This window comes from Symsagittifera roscoffensis, chromosome 6, assembly GCF_963678635.1.
Source record: "Symsagittifera roscoffensis chromosome 6, txSymRosc1.1, whole genome shotgun sequence".
In the NCBI taxonomy this organism is placed as follows: Eukaryota; Metazoa; Xenacoelomorpha; order Acoela; family Convolutidae; genus Symsagittifera; species Symsagittifera roscoffensis.
The window spans coordinates 5,380,117-5,401,299 of NC_087067.1; the positions used below are offsets into that span (position 1 = coordinate 5,380,117).

The 21,183-nt window shown below is 40.0% G+C and overlaps 1 protein-coding gene across 2 annotated transcripts in view; it reads right to left on the reverse strand.

Moving 5' to 3' along the window:
* Positions 1-2,002: 2,002 nt before the first annotated feature.
* Positions 2,003-21,183, reverse strand: part of LOC134848905 (transmembrane protein 272-like) — a 230,231-nt gene continuing 211,050 nt past the window's right edge. For both annotated transcript variants that reach the window (XM_063866447.1, XM_063866448.1), the window contains exons 2-7: positions 11,902-11,955; positions 11,686-11,800; positions 11,056-11,229; positions 7,982-8,041; positions 7,389-7,592; positions 2,003-2,978 (exon numbers count right to left, since the gene is read on the reverse strand). In XM_063866447.1, the coding sequence (XP_063722517.1) occupies positions 2,752-2,978; positions 7,389-7,592; positions 7,982-8,041; positions 11,056-11,229; positions 11,686-11,800 (780 nt within the window). In that variant the 5' untranslated portion in view covers positions 11,902-11,955 and the 3' untranslated portion in view covers positions 2,003-2,751. The remainder of the gene's footprint in view (positions 2,979-7,388; positions 7,593-7,981; positions 8,042-11,055; positions 11,230-11,685; positions 11,801-11,901; positions 11,956-21,183) is intronic.

A 21,183-nucleotide genomic window follows, 5' to 3' on the forward strand; every position in this document is an offset into this window, starting at 1 on the left:
ACAAAAAATGTGTACACTCAGCCAAAAAAACTTGAGCTTGACTATTTCGAGGATCTTCTGACATAAGAAGTTCGCGGTAGAAAACAAGCCATCTCGACATTAAGTAGAATTTTAAAAAAATTAAAGAAAAATAGTTTTCATTAGTAATTTCGAGTAAACGATCAACTTTGCTAAATATTTGTGGCCCAACTTAAATCTGTCATCAGAGAAAATTCATGTTGGTTGAAATTTTCTTTAAAAAAGATGGACATTTCATCAAGGTTGGAACGAAAACTAAAAAAATCTCTGTCGATTAACCGCAACCTTATTCACAGCATCAGCGAAACTTTTTCAATTACCAGAAGAGTCGAAGACCTGGAGGAACGTCAATCAATGGGATTTAACAAGAACAAAAAAATGCAGCGTCCAACAAGTTTGAAACTGACTTGCTCATGACTTTGCTTGGATTTTTCTTTGGCAATTTTGAAAACTCATGGGGTGTTTTTATTTAATTTTGATTACATAAACTTAATAGGTCAGTACTTCTAAAATGCAAGAGCTGGATATAAACAATTGCATACGTCGAAATTCTATTTTGCAAACTTCTGTGCTCCAATGACTATTTTTTTGAGAAAATGGAGCGTTCTAGCAAACTTCTAAAGTTGAAAAAACTTAATGTTTTTTAACTAACTGATTCGATCCTACTTTTTCCGAAAAAAAAGACCAAAAAGTGCTATGTTTAATGACTTTCTTAAAATTTCACCAAACTAATATAGCTTTTTTAGCCAAAATTTTGAACCAAAAATCTACCCCCAACAAAAACTTTTTGCCTTTTTATGTTATCAAGAATTACGCCGAAACCACCGAGTGAATTGATGAGAAAGTTATCTAGAAAAAGTCCCTTACACAGCTCAACAAAAATCTAGGAAAATAAATTTCCAGCAATCTGTATAAAAGAATATTAATTTAAATCAGTGATATATAACAGAGCAAAAGAGTTTTTAAAAACTATTGAAGACAAAGCAAATAGAAACCAACTTCGTTGTAAATACTCCTCAAAAAAAGATCCTGGCATTAAAAATTTTGATCCAACATTTTTTAAATTACAATTTATTGCGATATTTCTCTGATTCTGAGATGCGAAATTTCCGAAATCGACAGCTATATCTTTTCCGGTAAACAACTTTTTTTAAAAATTTTGAGCTTGCTTTATTAAATTTTTATAGCTTCCTGGTTTCTCCGTACTTGGCCTAGGGTAACTCTGTCACGTTAGCGCCCATAGAACGGGGGTTTGAATCCCATCAAGGTCTTTTTTTAGTATGTATAAACCTGATTTTTTTGCCGATAAAATTGAACCTTCGGACTTTTAATATTGTCTGCTGAAGTTTTGCGGCTTAGATACCATTTCACGATTTTTCTTGTGTTTTCCGCAAGCATCATGGTAGGTGCAAGAGTTGTTCATCATAGTTTCAGGGGACTTGATTTAAGGGGAACTTTTTATTAAAAAATTTTTTTTTGCTTAATTGGTTTCTGCTCAAAGATTGTCGGCTTTGTTTCAGCTTCGTAAGTTACTAAGCGGACAAAAGTCTGATATCCAATCATTAGACACTTGCTATGACAAGTGTTAGTAAAAAACATATCTCCGAAACCAATGCTTAAATCAATGAAACTTCATTGATTTCTACGTGACTGGAAATGATCTCAGAATATGACTACCGATTACAAAACTTAATTGGTTCTTTCGAAACATAATTTACTTGACTATAAAATCGAATATTACGAGCAGCACCATTTGAATTCTGTCCAGTTTACTGCATACAGTATACACAATTAGGGATAGACGAAGAGAAAATAAAGAGCATATTTCGAGAATACTATCAAAACAGCATTAATTGAGTCATACAGAGTAGAAGTCCCGCCTCTTTTTCCTTTTTTCACCCACCTGCAAAATTTATAAACGAAAATTTGTTCAGCTTCTTCGATTGTTTTGAAAATTGGCGTACGGACTAATAACGCCACGCAAAACATATTTGGTCTTCATAATTAACCTTGTAAAAGCACTCGTTACACCATAAAATTGATGCTCGTGTGTGTGTGTGTGTGTGTGTGTGTGTGTGTGTGGGAGGGGGGGGGGAGGAAAAAGAGCCGAAGTCCCTTAATAGAGACTCGTGGTATAAAAGCATACCTGGTCGGAACAAAATTCTCATTCAAGGAAGTTGGCCTTTTTTGGTCCCAGAATTTATGACTCGGAACATTTACTAATGAAACAACTTAGGTTCACACTAGCCGATCGATGAAGCTTTTAATGTTTATATATTGTCCAAATTCAAACATTTGCTCTCTTCAGAATTATTTAAGAGCACTTGTTACAATAGAAAAGGTTCATGATAACTGCGGGAAAAAGAGCCAAATTTATTAGCAACCATTATTGGAATCCGGGAATAATGTATTGAATGAAAATTCAATTGATTTGAGCTTGTATAACTGAAATTTTATAATTTTCAGTTCAAGATAAATCCTTGGTGGATGAGAAATTAATACCACTGTATGTATGCCCAATCCGGACAAAAATCGCTGAAAAAACTCTGAAATCGCTGAAAGATATTTCCGTTTTAGTTCTCTATATTCAATTTAAGGTTTTTTAAATTAAATTTTCTGATCGATTTTGAACTAATTTACCGTAACTTCAACCTGATTTCTTTAACATAGTTTATTTCAAGTTTTAAAAGTGTCTTTGTGATCGACACTTCAAACTTGTTGGGGTTTCAAGGTTCAAGTAGTTTGTTGAGTGTGCTGCTGACTCTGATTATTGTTTTTGTTGCAACAGATGGCTAGACAGAATGCACAGCAGCAGCAGGTCATGGCGGCCATGCAGAATATGTAGACAGTGGTGATGACCCAGAAGGCAAACAGATAGACCACATTGTCACAGTAGCTATGCTCCAGAGAGGGCGATTTGTACTGCACGTCATTGTACTGTCTGTACACCCAGATGTTGCCTAGAACAACAGCTCCGGGGTTAAAAAAAGTAAGTGGGACCCGGGTTTCGAAGAAGATAACAGTTCCAGGGGGTTTGAAAAATTCAAGTGGGACCGGGTAAAAAACACAAAAACCCGATTGGGACCCGGGTATTAAAAAAAAGAAAAAAGTACCAAGCTCAAACTCAGGGGGCTATTCTCATGCGCTAAGGACTAAAAATTCTCAATCAATTAACGACCTTTAAAATGTCCATAAAAACGGACTTTGCGAAATTTTCAATATTGAGCTCTGAGTGGTTAACAAAATTTTCTCGCAGTCGGTCCTTTGCACATGAGGGATTGATGCCCCCTAGAACTCAGTTGTCTCCTATAAGCGAAAACTTTATATTGACTTATAAACTGCTCACTTACATTAATGTTCATTACACAGGTGAAGCTGCGCTTCGGAAACACAAGCGAGGAAAATGCAAAAATGAACTCTAAACAGGCAAAACAAAGTGAAATAATGAAAACAGAAAAAATTTAAAAACACGTTGAGAAAAAATATTGAATATCAATTTTGAGACAAGGAGTATCACGTTCTCACATCTGCTTTACGACCGCTTGTAACTTTACTAACACTAGCCACCAATAAAGCAGCATACATTCAAGCAAAAAAAAACTATTTCCATGTTCTGAATTCAATCTCCAACCTGATGATTAGAAGTGTCACTCACATCCTCGCTTCTGCATCACGGTCACTTGGAAGTAAACTAACAGCCCAGCTAATGCTGGATGTACCTAGTTTAATATTTTAAATCATATCTTGTACTGATGCGAAACTTTCAAATCGACTTTACGCAAAACCCTAGTGATTTCGCTGCTTAAGTAAGAGATTAGCTGATTATTTAAAGGAGAAAACTACTACTGCTCTTTCAATTGAATTCTGTATCTCAGGTTTGGTTGGGTAGTTTTCGAAAAAAAAGAAAAAGATTCCAAAAACGATCAACAAAGATCAAAAATTTTCCTAAATCCATAAACAGTAAAAAAAAAAAAGGATTTTCCCGAAGTCCATATCGGCATTTCAACAAAAAATAGGGTGAAATAGGTTACGCAGGGAAAACGTAAGCACTACGTTAATTTGAATTCAAAAATTGGACTTTTCTAGCGCAAGGAAGAGCCCCTTGCGCAAGGAAGATTCCCATAACTGGTTTTTTGCTTTCAGTTAAATCCTTAATCTCCAATTCGGCAAGGTATTTGAGAATTTTTTTAAATAACGCCTGCTAATCGCAAGCGCAATAACCAAAATGTCAACAAATGGGCTTGTTTAGGCTCATAAATTTTTTTTTTCTACAGAATTTAGGGACTAACCGCTTAAGAAGGGTTGATCCCCATGATTGGATCTTTTGATTGAAATTTTCAGCTGAGATTTGTGCATTTAATATTTGAGAAAACGAAAAAACAATTAAAAACAAATAGATCAAAAATCACCCTACAGACACTTTAGAAGCCCGTAGAACGTAGGATGAAAAGAAAAGACTAGCAAAAATTGCAAGGACATAAAAGAGCAGCCGGTTTGAAGAGCAGACGGGAACAGAGCGTCGCAAAAAAAAAAAATCTCTTACATGTTCACAATAGCTGTTTTGTTTTTAACAGGACCCAATACTTGCCAAAAATAAAGCAACAACATAAGCCTTTAAATTGCCTATGCTTAAATAGGCTCAAATATGATTAAATTGAAATACATCAAAAGAGCCACCTTATTTGCGACTTAGTTAAAAAAAACTCTTCGTAATAATACACTAAGCTTCGATTGTGTAATCACAAATTGTGAATCAAAGACAAAACTACGCTTTGGGGAAGGACGGATAAGGTAGAATTAATTCAATTTCCTTGTGCTTCAATGGTCCACATAAAAAACAATTGTCATAAGATCTGAAAACAATTAGCCAAATGAAAAAGTGTCAATGAAAATAAGAAAACCAAAAAAACTTAGTCTATTGAAACATTCAACAAAAAATATATATGATTCTTTGAAAAAATTTCATGATTGACACTTTTCTGATAGAATCAGCCCAAATTGAGAATATTATGATTGAAATCCACTCTCGAATCCAAATTTATCAAGATTTTTCGCGAAGTTTGCATATTCATTACTGTAGAGAGTAATTAGTCTTTCTTTCAGCAAATAAATTTGAATTGAACCTGAAAGAATAGAAAAAAATGAGCGAGCAGTTTTTAGACCTTTTACTGAGAAAAAAAACCGAAGCAAAAAAGTGTCTTCACTAATTTCAGCGACCTTAATTAAATTAGCTATCAAGGGCCTTGTACCTAAAAGTTAACTATCGCACATCAGAATCTTTAGCACCTTTTCAGAGGTGGCTTTCATCCGCTCATTGATGTTGACCCAGTGAAAACCAACAAATCCACAAAAAACTATAGCAATTATGATGGAAAACTTAATAACAAAAACATTCAACGCTTATTTAAAAACGCATTCGTTATTCCATTGACTAAAATGCTTATTTATTTTAATTATGTAGTTCACAGAGGCGAAACAATCGCGATTCTAGTTCCCTTAAACGAACCTCGAACCTGATCAAGAGTCTCACGTTCTCTAATCTGCGTTACGGTCACCACGAGAAAAAGTATAATCAAAAATTTCAAATGATAAATGGACAAACTGAAAAAAAAAACAAACGAATTTCAGAAAAAAGATGCCCTTGAAGCTCTTTGAATTTCTAGAACTATTTATGATTGGCGCTTTTTTGATAAAATGAATCCAATTTGAGAAAACTGGATCCATAGGTAAAGTTTTTATTCCGCTGGAAATCTTAAAATTAATTTTCACTTTCGAAAAAAGAAATCGTTCACGTTTTTTGTGCTATCTCCACTTTCGTATTTGGAGAGTGATATTTACGTCACCTTCAGTAGATGAATTTCAATTGAACTCAAAAATTGCATGTATACCTAAATGCATCAATATTTTTAAGACTTTTTCCTGAAAAAAAAGGCCAGACCTATATAAGAGTCTTCACTACGTTCATTACTCTTAAAAAGAAAATCTCAAGATCATTATACTCATTGTTGTTAAGGATGTGACCCCAGTGAAAAGCGCAGGTCTTTAATTTTCTTACTTTAGTAAACATGAATGACTCAATTGAAAAAAAAAAGAATGTTCTTATAGGTACTCAGCATAACTGAGAAAAATAGAAAATACATCTCCCAGATGAAGATTAAAACCTCTCTACTCAGTTTTGGAATGCGCGACAGATAGACTATACCAAAAAAATTGTTAAGACAACGAAAACTTAAAAAAAAATTTCTACGAATAAAAAATGAAAAAACTTTCATCTCCGATCGGAAATTGAGCCTGGTCATTTGGCGTGATGGACTGAAACATATACGATGAGCTATGGATGTAGTTAAAACGAAATACTCTTAAATTTTCAGAAACTGATTGGTCCTCCCTGTAACTCTTCGCTTCTTCTGTGAAAAAAAGTGGAGTTTCCCTCCCTTTTGTCTTTCCCTAGCTTGGGAAACAAGTCATAATGGAAAAAAGCCGAAGCACATCTGATGGTAACTTAAGGAAATTTTGCGGGCCAAACTCCTAACATTTAAAACTCACTGTTGGTCCTTAAAAGTGCCAGAACTCAACGGCCACCAAGCAAAACCCCATAACAAGACAAAGAAAACCTATACTTCCAGAAAAATACTATGGCAACATCAAAAATCATCTTGATGAATTTGATCGCATTACAGCAGATGAATACAAACTTGCAGTAGACAATTCATTGAAATGAGGGAAAAAATAAGTAACCGAGCATCCGTCCAAACTGACGAGCTTATCGCACACGACTGTAAAGCTAGCTATCTGTCGATTAAAACGTCGAAAAAAGCCTAAACTGTAACGCTAGTCCGCCTTGCATACAGCGGCTTTGACTGTCCATTTAAGCCAACATCTTTTAAACGTTGTGAACCAACGCCGTAGAAGTCGCAAACTCGCTCAACTTACCAAAATAAAGGGTACATGAAGAATTATTCTGGGCTGTTCGCACTAGCTGAAAACTGCCCGTATGAATCGGGCACGGGCGTTTTGCCTCGGTTATATGTACCAAAAATTTTCCCAAAGAAAATGTTTTACTCAGTACTGTAAGAAAGGGCCTTCCCACTCTTGGCCAGCCACATTTACTGTTTGACAGACGGAGGAGACTAAACGATCAATCAATCCCCACTGGTACACTGGAAATAAACGAGAGTGACGACACGAGTTGGACAACAACAGTTACAAACAACAACATTACTAGTACCTACTAGCTAAATAATATCAACCGATGTAATAAATTAATTCAGCAGTGAGGCATATGCTAATATTGTTGAATAATGACATTTTCTAACTGCAAAAGAGGGAATGAGAATAATTTATGAGATCGATACAATTTGCTAACTCACCTGCAACGAACCAGATGAGAAGGAATGCATCTATGATTCCCTCGCCAGGGTGCTTCTTCGTCTGTTCTTCCGAGTTGTTTTGTCTGTATCGCTTCACCTGCTGCACCAGAGAAAGCGTGTTCTTCACCACCAGAACGACTCCAAATACAATCAAAAAGATCGGAATCTGACGCTCCATCGGACAGTCGTTGATTCCCAAAGACCCTGCAACAACTTGGAAATGCTACTTTTAAAATAAAACAAGCCTGCTTCTCTGAAATTTACAGGCTAAACTGAGACCTCACTTACAGGCCAACTGATTTGGCTCAAAAAAGATGTATAAACTTGGCAAATTTTCAATTGCATATTACATTATGTGAAACACTCGCTGCTTCGCAACTCTAAGTCAAATTTTTGTAGGTAATTTCGACTTCATTGATTTCACTCGAATTAATTTACAATGACTAAATGCTTTTCAATTTTTTTTGCAGAACACTTGCTACTCACTAGCATAACACAGTGCAATTCGCAGTACAATATATATCCCAATGTCAGATACCCAACAATTGCTGTCGCGTCTCCTTCTCGATGAATGTTAAAAAAAATTAACAAACCTATGATGATCATTGCAATAGGCACGACGTACATAATCCCCAGCATCACAGAGTAACCAACTGAAACAAACGCATAGTCAGTTTTTTTCCTTATTAAAAGGACATCTACCAATAATCTTTTGCATACAGATGAAGCTGCCTTTCACAAACAAAAACAAATCTGTCAAATATTAATACAGAGGCTAAGTTGAGCTGCGCAGGACATGCAATACAACAGAACCACGGCATTGTAAATCGGCAGTAAATGACACGAAAGCAACGAAGTCGTAAGTTACTTTTGAAAATTCGCAAGAACTAAAGCGGCAGCTAAGCCACAATACTTGGGTAGATTCCAGCTGAGCCAAAAACAAAAAGATGTTACCAAAAACACTGAGCAAGAAATTTTGATATTCGAAACTTTACGCTGCATTCTTTGAAACAAGAAAAAACATCACAAACTATTTTTGCATTCTATACGAGGTAGCAAAGTAGATATAGCATTAGGCGAGCCCATTTAAACGAAAAAAAAAATAACAAAAATGTAGATCAAAAACTATTTAAAATAAAAATTGACACAGTGGCGAAGCTAGGCTTCGCAAACACAAGCAAGGAAAATGCAAAAAAGTGCTCTAAACAAAAAAAATCAAGGTGAATTAAGGAAAAAATTAAAAATACAACTTGAGAAACTTTTTAGTTAGAATTAGGAACAAAACGTTCTCACATCTAATCAATGACCGCTTGCAATTTCAATTACAATAGCCACCAATTAGGCAGCTACAGTTTTTATCAAACTGCCAATGCTATGCAGCAAGGATTCGATCAAAAAAAATTTAACTATTTCAACTTTCCGGATTTGAATCTCCCGCCTGTTGATTAGGATTCTCACGTCCTCGCATTTGCCCCACGGTCGCTAGGAAGTAATCTAGTAGCCCAATTACTGCTGGAATCAACTGTTTTAAAATTTTTAATCCTATGTTGTACTGACATCGGAATGGGTAATTTTCAAAGTTTCAAAAAAATTGACGTAGCTTTGATTTTTCTGCTTTAGTAGTTGGTAAACCGCTTATCTAAACGAGAAAATTACTACTCGCACTTTCAAATGAGTTCTTTTTATCCCAGATTTGGCTGGTCAGCTGAGTTCTTTGTCTCAGATTTGGTTGGGTAATTTTCGATAAAAGTGAAAAAGATTCCCAAAAAAGATCAAAAATTAAAGCATGCGAATAGCCTCTTATTCAGGGAAGGTTTCCACACCGTTATTTTCACCTGAACTCTTAATGTCAGCTTTAGATAGTTTTCAAGAATAGTGACGAAATTTCTTTTTAAAAAAACGGTAAAGACGGATTTTTCCGATGCTCCTATCGGTTTTTCTACAAAAAAAATGCTGAAACAGATAACACAGAAAAGTCTGCGCACCATGATAAAATACAGAGCATAGCCATTTGTGCATGGAAGATTCGCATAACTGGTGTTTTCTTTCGGTTGAACCCTAAATATCCGATTTAGCAGGGTATTTTTTGAGAAAAACTTTTTTTTAAATAAACCAAAATGTCAAAACAGGCTTAGGCTTGTTTGAGGCCAGAACTTTTTTCTACTAAACTTAAGGAACAGCCACTTGAGAAGCGAGATTTCAATACCTTGTTCTTTTGTTGAAACGCTCATCTCAGATTTGTGCGTTTACTAATTGAGAAACTTCAAAAACATAGGTCAAAAATCCACCTACTGAAACGAAAAATGGGGTAGAACATGGGGTAAAACGAAAAAGGACTAGCGAAGTAGGCAGACACTCAGAAAAGCAACCGGATTGCCCATTCGTATCAATTTTGTTTTGGAAAATCGGTTTGATAGTTTTTTTTGGAAAAATTGACATTTCTGCGAAAAGGGCAAACACTTTCCAAAGCGTCGTAAAAAAGAGCAATTAAAAACATCAAATCCCATACATTTTCATCATACCTTTTGTTTTCAAACAAGACCTAACTTTAGCCAAAAATCAAGCAGCAACATATGATTTTAAATTGCCTATGCTTAAATAGGTTTATACATGATTAAATTGAAATATACCAAAATCGCCACAAAACTGCCTATGCTTAAATAGGTTTATAAATGATTAAATTGAAATACACCAAAAGCGCCACAAAACTGCCTATGCTTAAATAGGTTTATAAATGATTAAATTGAAATACACCAAAAAACGCCAATGAGCGACTTAGGTTGGAAAAAATTCTTCGTGTAAATACACTACTTTGGTTTGCATTGTTATCAAACAAATTACTTCAGATTAATGCTGATGATGTCTTCTTGACGAAAGCGCTTCAATTTTTATATGGTACGTTGTTATCTTATTTCTAAATACACTACGCTTCGTTTGTGTAAACATACAGATTACAGGTGTTTTGAATAAAAAAAATCATGTTACAGACAGGAAGCCGACAAAAAACAAGTAAACAAACGATAGCCGACAATTCGGCTTTTCAAAAATAATCATTTCCTTTTATCGATAAAAGACAAGGTCCGACAGGGGCTCGCACCCTAATCCTTATGTTCGGAAGGCCTGTTTTATCTCTGGGCCAATTGAGAGGAGCCTGAATGATTTTGAGGCTCAATAAAAACAATGTGAATTTCTTACAGATCTTAAAAGAATGTCCAGCCGGGGATCACCCCGAGACATTATGTTCCGAAGTCGCGTGCTTTATCACTAGACCAAATGGAAAGGGCCCTGAACTGTCACGAGGTTCAATAATGAATGGTGTAAATTTACATTCATGGTGAAAAGAAAACAAAGTCGGGCCGGAAACCGAGCCAGAGTCCTTTCGCCTGAAAAGAATAACGTGAAAAGTCTAGTTCCCGATTTCCAGTCACTTGCTCTGGGTTTTGAAATACTTAGAAAATTTGCGTGTTTAACTTTAAGAAACCGGTCACATTTTTGCAATTTCATGCATGACATGAATTTTAGATACAATTCTGGTTCATTTTTTTTATTTCTGTTACGAAAGAGACGATTTGAAGAAAGATTTCGAGATTTACATTATGAAGTCTTAATTGACGAAAACGTTCAAGCATTGATATTTGTTTTTTTTCATTATTATACCAAATCTTACTTGTGTTCATTAGGATGCCGACAACTTTCTTCACAAATACCATTTTGTTCGAACTCCCGTGTTCTTCGTGAGCTGCACGTATGTTTCCGAACAGACTCTCGTACGATGGAGGAGCCGCCGAAGTTGTGGGGGGTGCGTTGGGTGTCGGAGAAGGAATTGGAATCTGCACAGCAACTGAAACAAGCCATTTAAGATACGATCATTGTGCAACAGTCTAATAAAACTGCATGCCAAGGGAATTTCATCGGATTCGGATTTCAACATTTTTAATGATACAGTTCGTAAGAATAATTACTTAAACTAAAATAACATTCAAAAAATACTAAAATCAGGTAGTTAAACAGTTAGTTTTTAACATTCCTAACATACATTTTGTCTTGGCAACCTAAGGACTAATATCATGCAGACAAGTCAAGTGTTTTTACTAAGGCTGCGTCAGTATATAAACTTATGTATCCACAGTTTTCAATCATTTTTAGAATTGTAACAACAATTTAAGGTACCATCCCATACACTTCCAAAATGAAGCATGAAAGTTGCCCAGTGATTAAAAACGAAATTTAATGCAGGAAAAAGAAACTAGACGTTACATTCGACTACATTTGCCAATAGAAAAGACCTTCAACATACCAGCTTCACGGTAATTTGGAGGAGCTGATATAACATCGTCATACTGAGGTGGCTGGCTCGAATTAGTCTCCATATTGCTCGATAAGTTCTCCGTGCTCTTAAAAGCTTCCGACATCTATAAAACAATTAGCTTCTTTTTAAATTGAACATACAGATTCAGATAGTAATTAATAAAAGATTCTTTAAGTCGAGATATATGCAAATTCACTGGCTTACTTTCTTCAATTCACAGATGTTAAGGTCAAAAAGGCTCAGTCATAATCAATCTCTGAAATACATGAATAATACGGCGAGGTTAACGATACCCTGAAGCAGTTTTATTTTGGGTAGTTATCAGATATTCCGTGGTTTTGATCGAACTGAATCCATGGACTAGATTTCTATGCTTGTCTTTAAACGGCAGCATAATTTAGAGGCGGGTAAGAGTTACTAAACGTGGCGGGTAAGAGTTACAATCACTACCCTGTCAGACCAATTTTTTGGATATTGATTTTCAATCCATTGTTTCCGATTTTTATCCAATGCCTGTGTGCCATTCTGCCAGATTGACACAGCGCAACCTTCCGGCGACACGAGAAAAAACGAATAAAGGCCTTATTAAAGAAAAAGTATTGCGAAGGAGGGTAGGAATATTCTAGAGTTTTTATTTTCAAAATTTCGATTGAAAAGTGAATATTTCTGAGAAATACAAAAAGACGGCCATTTTGACGAAAAACGACGAAAAAATAGAACAACGACAAATATTGTGAAAAACGGTCGCACAAGAGACGAAAAATACGAAGCCTCTTATCGTGGCAACAACGCATGATAAGACCCTTATCAGCGGATATTAGTGGAGAAGGAAGCTTCAGTGGGGAAGGAATATTCCACGGAACCCTCCCGTGCCACAAATTGGAAGAGATAAAAGCGTTATCTCAGGAAGATTACGGGAGCGGAGGCTTGGTCCCCCAGAGACTGTCTTATGTGAAGGGACTATATAAAACTAACTTTGTAGCTACTTGGATGTCGTAGAACTCTGAATTAACACCGGTATAATTTGATATTTTAGAATATGAGTAGCTAGAAAGAGGAAAGGGTCAATCCATCTCCAATGGATTTAATATAGAACTGTCTCACAAAAATATGTTAAAATAGGTTGTTCGAGCCGTGTTTTCAATGGCAATCACGTAGTCTGAGGATCCGAGACTCAGCTATGTGGTTGTGTTCTCATGTAAACGAAAGCTGATCAAAAGTCGTTTGACTGATGGCCTAAAAATAGTAACTTTTTACTTAGCCCTAAACAGACCAGAAAATCAACTGGCAAGGTCGAGTCGGTGAAAAACGAGTAGGATTAAGGTAACTGGCGCCTGCCAGTCGTTAATAGGTACTTTTTCTACGCTCCGTCGCTGTGTAGTATTTGGGCGAATGTTACATAGACGTTTTTATGGCGCTCATGGGTGGGCCTGTCAAAGGCATAAGACCATCATGATCAGCAAGCGTTTCAGCGACGAACCCTCCACTCCGGGCGTATGCCCGAGTTAGAGGCCTTAATGACCGTTATTGTACTGATGGGAAGGTGCGTACCCTCTGTCCAGTACTATTTAGCTTTTTAACTTAGTTAACACCGAAAATTCCGGGGGCCGGAGGGTTAGGTGGGAAGTCATGAGCCCGCTTGTCCCAAGGTCCCGGGACCAAAAACAATTAAAGAGAAAGCGTAAAACCAAACAAAAATAGTGTATAACCAAGAAAAAGACAAAAATAAATTTACTTGAAAACAAAAAAGTACAAAAAACAGTAAAAAAAACCCAAAAAAGACCAAAACAGTAAAAAATGTAAAGTGACAGTTTATATGTTATTTCCAGACGAGATGTGATCTGACCTTCCTATTTGTTGTTGTTTCAGATTGATTTATATCGTTTCTGATAGAAAGATTGTGTGTTTTGGTGAAGGGTTGGGTACCCTCCCTCGAGTGTAATTTGAGTGTTTAAGCACGTTAATGGTGATTTTGCCGGTGACCGGAGGGTAGAGTGGCAAGCTGATCAACGTGTTCCACACTCAACAGGGACATAGGGACAACATCCACAACGACTGTTGGGTATCGTTGAAACAATTTTAGTATCGTTCGGGTACTATTTCATTAAAACTTAAGTGGTGGGGGGCACGATTGGCGCGGTCCCATTGTACCCTCCATCGATTGCAAATTTCCGGGTTAAGGGTCTTAATTCGGGTATTTTGGTGCAAAGGAGGGTATAGTACTATTCATTAACGACTAGTAATAGGTTATTATCCTTATTACATATTACTTATCTCCTAATTAGACCCAAGAAACACCCAATTTTGTCGAAAATTATCGATTTTCGATCAAACTGTAGACCCCCAAATTTTTGGATATCCGAGCTTTTCCGAACAGCAAAAAGCTTTTATATAGGGAGTAGCTACGTAGTTCGATCCCCCTAACTAGAGAAACCGAGTGAGAAAAGACTCAGTGAAAGTTGGAGAAAACCAAAATTTTTCGGTGTGGGTGAGTCCTACCCCCATGTGGGTGAGTCCTACCCCCAGGGTGAGTCCTACCCCCCTACCCCCATGTGGGTGAGTCCGGCCCCCGGAAAGTATGAAAAGAGACCCCTTAATAAGATCTTAATTAACCAGGCCAAGGTGCCGATTTTTCTGGATCGAAAAGTTAGATTAAAACCAAACCAAGCCGTAGTAGCGACGTTTAGGATGAGGAACTTGAATGAACTCAGCAATGACAGACAGGTGTGTCTGGTACCAAATCCAAACAGTAAAAGCTCGGCTATTTTAGGAAGAAGCTTCTCACTCACTCAGAGCGGACTGTGTGTGAGTGTGTTATTGAACACAGAAGCAACAACAGTGACAATACAGAGGGGAAAGAAACTTGGCTACGCTTTGCCTCTGAACACAGACTTTCAGAGTGTGGAGAACTTGAAAAAGTTTGATGTAACTAAATGTCCATTGCATGCGAACCAAGAATGTATAATGAAGAGAGTGAATGAATTGAAATCTACTAGGAAATTGTTTTCAATGAAGTCGGAAACAGATGATGGGCTGTATAGTTGTTCCAACTTTCCTGAGAGGCCGACAGAAGCAGAGTTAGCAGCGAATAAACCTGTCATACCTGAGATAGAGCATTTGAAGGGTAAAATATCAGACAAGGAACTAGATTCGCTCAGAGCGGTGCTAAATCGGAACGCAGACGTTTTTTTCGAAACATAAGGCCGACATAGGTTGTTGTAATTTTGTAGAACACGAGATTGAGATAGAAGAAGGCTCGGTACCTCATAGGGAAGGGGCGAGAAGAATGACCCCAAACAAGTCAGAAGCGTGTAGGAAGGAAATCGAGATGTTAATGGAGTACGACATGATCGAGCCGTCGAAGTCCCCATGGGCTTGTGGCGTGGTCATGGCGAAAAAGAAAGGCGGACAACTCAGATTTTGTTGTGATTTCCGTTATCTGAACAGAGTGACTATAAAGGACGCATACCCGATTCCCCGCATCGATGAGAGCCTATCCAAGCTGGGAGACGCGAAGTTCTTCACGACGTTGGATTTGGGCTCTGCGTTCTGGCAAGTGCCACTCAGAAACCAAGATCGAGAGAAAACAGGCTTCGCGTGTGAGCTGGGATTATTCCAGTGGAAGAGGGTGCCATTCGGATTGTGCAACGCGACGGCCACATTCCAGCGACTGATGGCCCAGGCACTCACGAGCGTCACTAAGAAATACGGGAATCTCATCATGTGTTATGTCGATGATGTCGTGATTGCAAGACCACATAGAGAGGTTGGAGGAGGTGTTTTATTGCATGAAGCAGGCGGGTCTGAAATGTAAACCCTTTAAGTGTGAAATCCTGAGGGATTCCATAAAGTATCTGGGCCGCCTGGTGGACAAACATGGAGTGAGACCAGATCCCGAAGCGGTTGAAGCGGTGCTGACCTGGAAGGCACCTAAAACAGATACACAGCTGATGAGTTTTTTGGGATTCGCTAATTATTATCGAGAGTTCATCAAGGGGTATGCTGACAAAATATACCCCATGCAGAGGTTGATGAGAAACAAGGGCAAAAAGTTCACTTGGACTGATGAGGCACAAGTTTCATTTGAAAACATCAAACGTGAACTTTGCGAGGGACCGGTCCTCGGCATGCCAACAGAGAAGGGAAAGTTCGTGCTGGACACGGATGCATCAGTGCTTGCGATATCGGGCATACTTCACCAGGAGCAGGAGTGGAACGGGAGAACGGTTCTTCGTCCGATAGCCTACGGGAGTAAAGTCCTGAGTGATACTGAAATGAAGTACGGCGCACCAAAAGCGGAGATGTTTGCGGTGATCACTTTCGTGGAAAAATACAGGGCCTACTTGGGGAGTGCTCCCTTCAAGTTACGTGTAGATAATCTTGCCCTTGCCTGGCTGAAAACCTATTCGATGTACCAAAGTTATATTGGTCGTTGGATCGTGCGCCTGGATGGATACCACATGATCATAGAGCACCGTACCCGTGACAAGCACCAGGACGCAGATAGCCTCAGTAAAAAGACAGAATTTTATGAGCGCTTCGAGGAGAAACAGGCTAACCAATCAGAAATCAAAGACGGGTTTTCCTTTCTGGACAAAGAAACCTACGACAAACTGCCACTTACTAGGTGGTTAGACAAGTCAGGGCATCCTATACCCGGACACCCTGACCTTCCAGTGGAGACGGCCGCGGAGCTAAAGCTTTTAGCCAGAGGCGAGCCTGTTCCGTTGGATCTGCTAGTCCGATCCAATTTGGTACAGCAAGAACTTACCAGGCTGGGAATAAACAGCATGGCTCTATTGAACAGGACGGTGAACGTGGCGCTGGACGTCATGGGAAAGCTCCGCGACTTGTTGGACAGGGAAGTGGATAGGCATGATCGTGAGTGGATGGAGACCATGCAGCGGTTGACTGTCACCGAGAGAATAGAGAAGAGGCCAGTGTCCATTCGCAGCCGAGGCGTTGAACGGGATTGCAGGTCGATAGTCAACCAGCTGGTGAGCTCGATGTCGAAGGAGGTCTTGTTGAGAACTTCGTTCACTGAATATGGAACACTGAATCAGAACCAAACCACTGAGGAAGTCAGGATCAAGTCGAAATCTAGCTTCACGAGGAGAGTGCATTTCACGGATGCAAAAGAAGAATACGAGCCGAGCCCAGATTGTTCGTCCGTGGACGAGACAAGGTCCGGGGAGTCTGATACATTCGAGCCAGTCAAGGACGACTCGTCTGAGGAGTCAGACACCTTTGAGCCCGTGCAGGACGACTTGTCCGGGGAGAGGTTGACGAGACCACCTAGGGGCAGAATTTTGTCCGGGGAGCCGGGTTCGAAGCGACCGATGGACAGAGTTTTGTCCGGGGAGTCGAGAGACATCTCAGACAACTTGGAATATGATGTTGGGGAATCAGTCGACTCAAGTGTTGACTCGAGGCCCCAGTCCTGGGACAACACATCTGAAACAACTTCCAATTCCGATATGTCAGAGATCTCAATCCACTCCTTATTGGTAGACTGAAAGCAGCGTGGGCTGGACCGAGAAACGCATCAGGATCCAGACAGGGACAGATACACCTCAGATGAAGAGGGCACTGTGGTAGATAATGCCGCAGACGAGCTCGAGCTGATAGCAGTTTCGAAACGCCCAACCAGATTGCTGCCACATGGTACGGTCGTCCGTACCAATCTGGAACCATCTGTGCAGGAAGCGACGCCTTTGAAAAAGATATGGTGTGTCAAGTTGATGGACGATGCTCATGCTCCGGAGATAATGAGTGGGCAAATGAACGTGGTAAAGACGTATTTGAAAGCCAGGTACAGGCTGTCGGATCTCCTAAGGGCTCAACGAAATGATAGGATGACGAGCAGTCTGAAGAGATGGATCGAGAATGGAGCACCTGACAAGGGAGACTTGGAAGAAGACAGCTACAAGATCTTGAAGCAATTCTACCTGAAGCGAAACGACTTGTTGTACCTGAACAAGGACGGAATCGTAGCCTGCAAACGAAAAGAGGAGGACAAGGTCCTCTATAAATACAATTCAATAGTGTTACCACAGTTGTACCAGACCGAATTGCTCTTTCGCTCACATGATCAGATGGGCCATCAAGGCGTGGACAAAGTGTATAACAGGATACAGAAACGATTCGAATGGCCGGGATTGAAGAAGGCTTGTGAGAAGTGGATCGCCGCATGCCTGTCATGTCAGCAGGCGAAGGATCCCAGGAAACTAAGGTTCCCCCTACAGTCAATAGAGTCGTCAGGTTTCAACGAAGTGGTGCAAATTGATCATCAGAAAATCTGCATGACAGCAACGGGCTATAATCAGGTGCTGGTAATGATCGACCATTTTACGAAGTATGCGGAAGCAGCACCCTGCATGACAGCATCGGCGGAAGAAACATGCGATCATTTGATAAATGTGTGGATAGCGAGGCATGGCTGCCCCATCACGTTCCAATCGGACAATGGCAAAGCATTCGTCGGTGATCTCACGTAGGAGTTAATGAAAAGGTCGCAGGTAGCGCAGGCCCACTCGACCACTTATCACCCGCAAACGAATGGCCTAGTCGAGAGGCAAAATCGCACACTGGTATCCATGCTGAGAGTCTATTGCTCGCGTTACATGGATGACTGGGACAAGCACTTGCCGCAAGTGATGGGTGCTTACAACAGCACGGAGCATTCCACCACGGGAATAAGTCCGCACATGATGTTAACGGGTCATGAAAAAGCGCTCCCGTTGACGTTTTTCTACCCTGAATATGAAGGGAAGAGGACAGCACCGCAAACGTACGTGCGGGATGTTATTAGAAGACAGCAGGACCTCAATGACTTATGCAGGAGGAACACGCAACAGGCGCAAATTAGACAAAAAAGGAGGTTTGATAAAAGGACAGCCGATGCGAAAGCCTACTCAGTTGGCGACTACGTCTGGGTGTTCCAGGAAGTGGTTCCACCAAAAGGAACCAAGAAATTATTAAAGAAATGGCGTGGTCCATTTCAGATAACAGATGTGCACCAAGGAGGTCGTTTTTATCGATTGAGCACTGAAAGAGCAGCTCATTACGAAAATATCAAACCACACAATGCCTCGTCAGAGGAATGGTGGATCCCAGCGGACATGCAAGAAGGAGACTATTTGATAGTGGATCCTGCTTGTGAAGTGAATGAAAGGGGTACTCGCGACAAAAACGACGGGAATGAGGTGGTGGACGATTGCGACCTACCACTGGACCTCGAGTTGACCGAGCGAGTAGAGGTGGACGATGAAACTCTACCTTATGCCGAGGAAGACTGGGACTGCCCGGAACAAATCGAAATTGACAAAGGAATACAGCCTGACTTTCCTCTCACTATGGAAACACGCCAGAGCAAGAGAGAAAAAAACAAGAAGAAATACAATCCGTACGGCGAGGATTTCGTTGTAGACAGGATAGTTGTAAGTGATGTCATAAACTCGCTAGTGGGACTGGACGAAGTGGCAGTGCTCGACGAAATCGACTTGGTGAATGATATGGATCAGGATTGGATCGACGATCGATCAGAACCGGAAGTGGAGTTCGAGCCAGAAGCGGAACAGACTCATGAGCAAGAACTAACGAACTTGCGCGTGCTCGAATGGCTTCATGATCTGCCGACAGATCCAAAAGAGACGATTCTGACGATTCTGACGATTCAGGACGTCGATAAAGACGGCATCAAATACATCAGTCATGACAATACCGAGTCCAACTGGGTCGCCCCAGATGGTCCTCTACGTGTTCCACAATCCAACTTCGATCTCCTAGACTTTGGGCGATCGACGGGGACGTCTATGGATATTTTTGTCCGGGGAGTGGGGGTAGGACTCACCCACACCGAAAACCTGATAATAAAAAAATTGAAATCGGCAAGAGAAACCGGAGAATTAGAGACAGAGGGCGAGAATGCTAAAAAACCACCTTTTGGACGAATCTTTGATTCGTATTTTGATCTACCGAACCCTTATTCAAACAATATCGTCATAACGGACAGCGATTTCATACTCACGGAACGCACGTGCGCTATAGCGATAACAGCGGACGTAAGCTTCAAAACAGCACTAGCGGCTGATTTCAAAAGAGAGTATAAGAACATCGAATTTTTATGGAAACAGAGGCCTGGTGTGGGAGGGATGATAGCGCTGCCCCCTGTTGCATCACATATACCAGGGAAATATTTGTGTTTCCTGGTTACCAAGGCCACTGATAGACAACACGTAGATCCAAAGAGCTTGGTATTGGCCTTGACTCGACTTAGGGATTTTTTGGTTGAGAGAGGAGTGACCTCTCTCTCGTTACCACTATATGATCCTAAAAGGGGAAAGCTACATCCGAGAGAGTTGTACGCACTTGTACATGTGATATTTTCAGAAACTGACATAGAGGTTTACTTACATAAAAAATACTATCTGAGCATATGCTAGGAATTGCGTTTGGCGATAAGTGGTTTTTATTAAGTTACTTGATAAGAATTAGTGTCAGGTTTTAGATTAGGTTAGGTTTTAGGTACAATATTAAGGATTATGTTTTTTTGTGATAATATAGATGTGTGATGTTTATGTGTTTATGTGTTATGTTAATGTTATGATATGTTTCATGTTTTGTGTCATAAAAGACCTGGAGTACTCCAGGTCATCAAGGTGACAGCGCTCATTCGTGCTACCCTGACAAAGATACAGGTGGACGATCCACCTTGGTGCTAAATTTTTAAATCAGAATTGAGAAGAGAATTTCAATGGAGAGTTTTAAAGAGTTGAATGATGTTGTATCCAAAAATGATGGTTTTAAGTCGCGACTTGCTTTTTAGATCTTGATTGATCAGAAATTGTTTATTGAATCCATTGAATCAAAACGAGACAGGAAGACACTGCACGACAGCAAGAATCAACACGATAAGAAATGGGTGACACAAACGAACTTATGGAATTCCTCTCAGCGAGTCTAGGAGCGTCTCTAGACGAGATCTATCAGCGGCTGATCGATTGTGATTTTACACGAGAAGACCCGGGGCTGGCGATGTTTGTGGTCGCGCTCCTCAATGCATTAGGACGAGAGGGTCGAGGGAACCGCCCTACGGAAGTCGTGTTAATGTTGGCCTTCGGTGAGTCCGGGACCGCCGAGAGAGGTCGAAATCGACTGGTGAGATGGCGGCGTGGAGAAGTGTCTGGCCACGACCTGGCTCGTGAGCCAGGACTAGGTGAACAGAGGGACCACCGGCTAGGTGAGATGCCCTTACCAGTCCAACCGGCGCAGCCACTCATCGGAGCGAAGAGACAACGTGATGGGCCAGGCCCGTCACATTCGGTCGACTCTCCAACAGCTGCTCCTCCTTCGAAGAGAGTGAGGGTGAGTGAAATAGAGATCCAGACGTCGGAGACGATCGAGACGCTGGAGAAGAAGGAGAGAGAGCAGAGCGAGCTGTGTGCCAAACTCCAGGAGTATAGGGCGATAGCTCGAGAAAGAGAC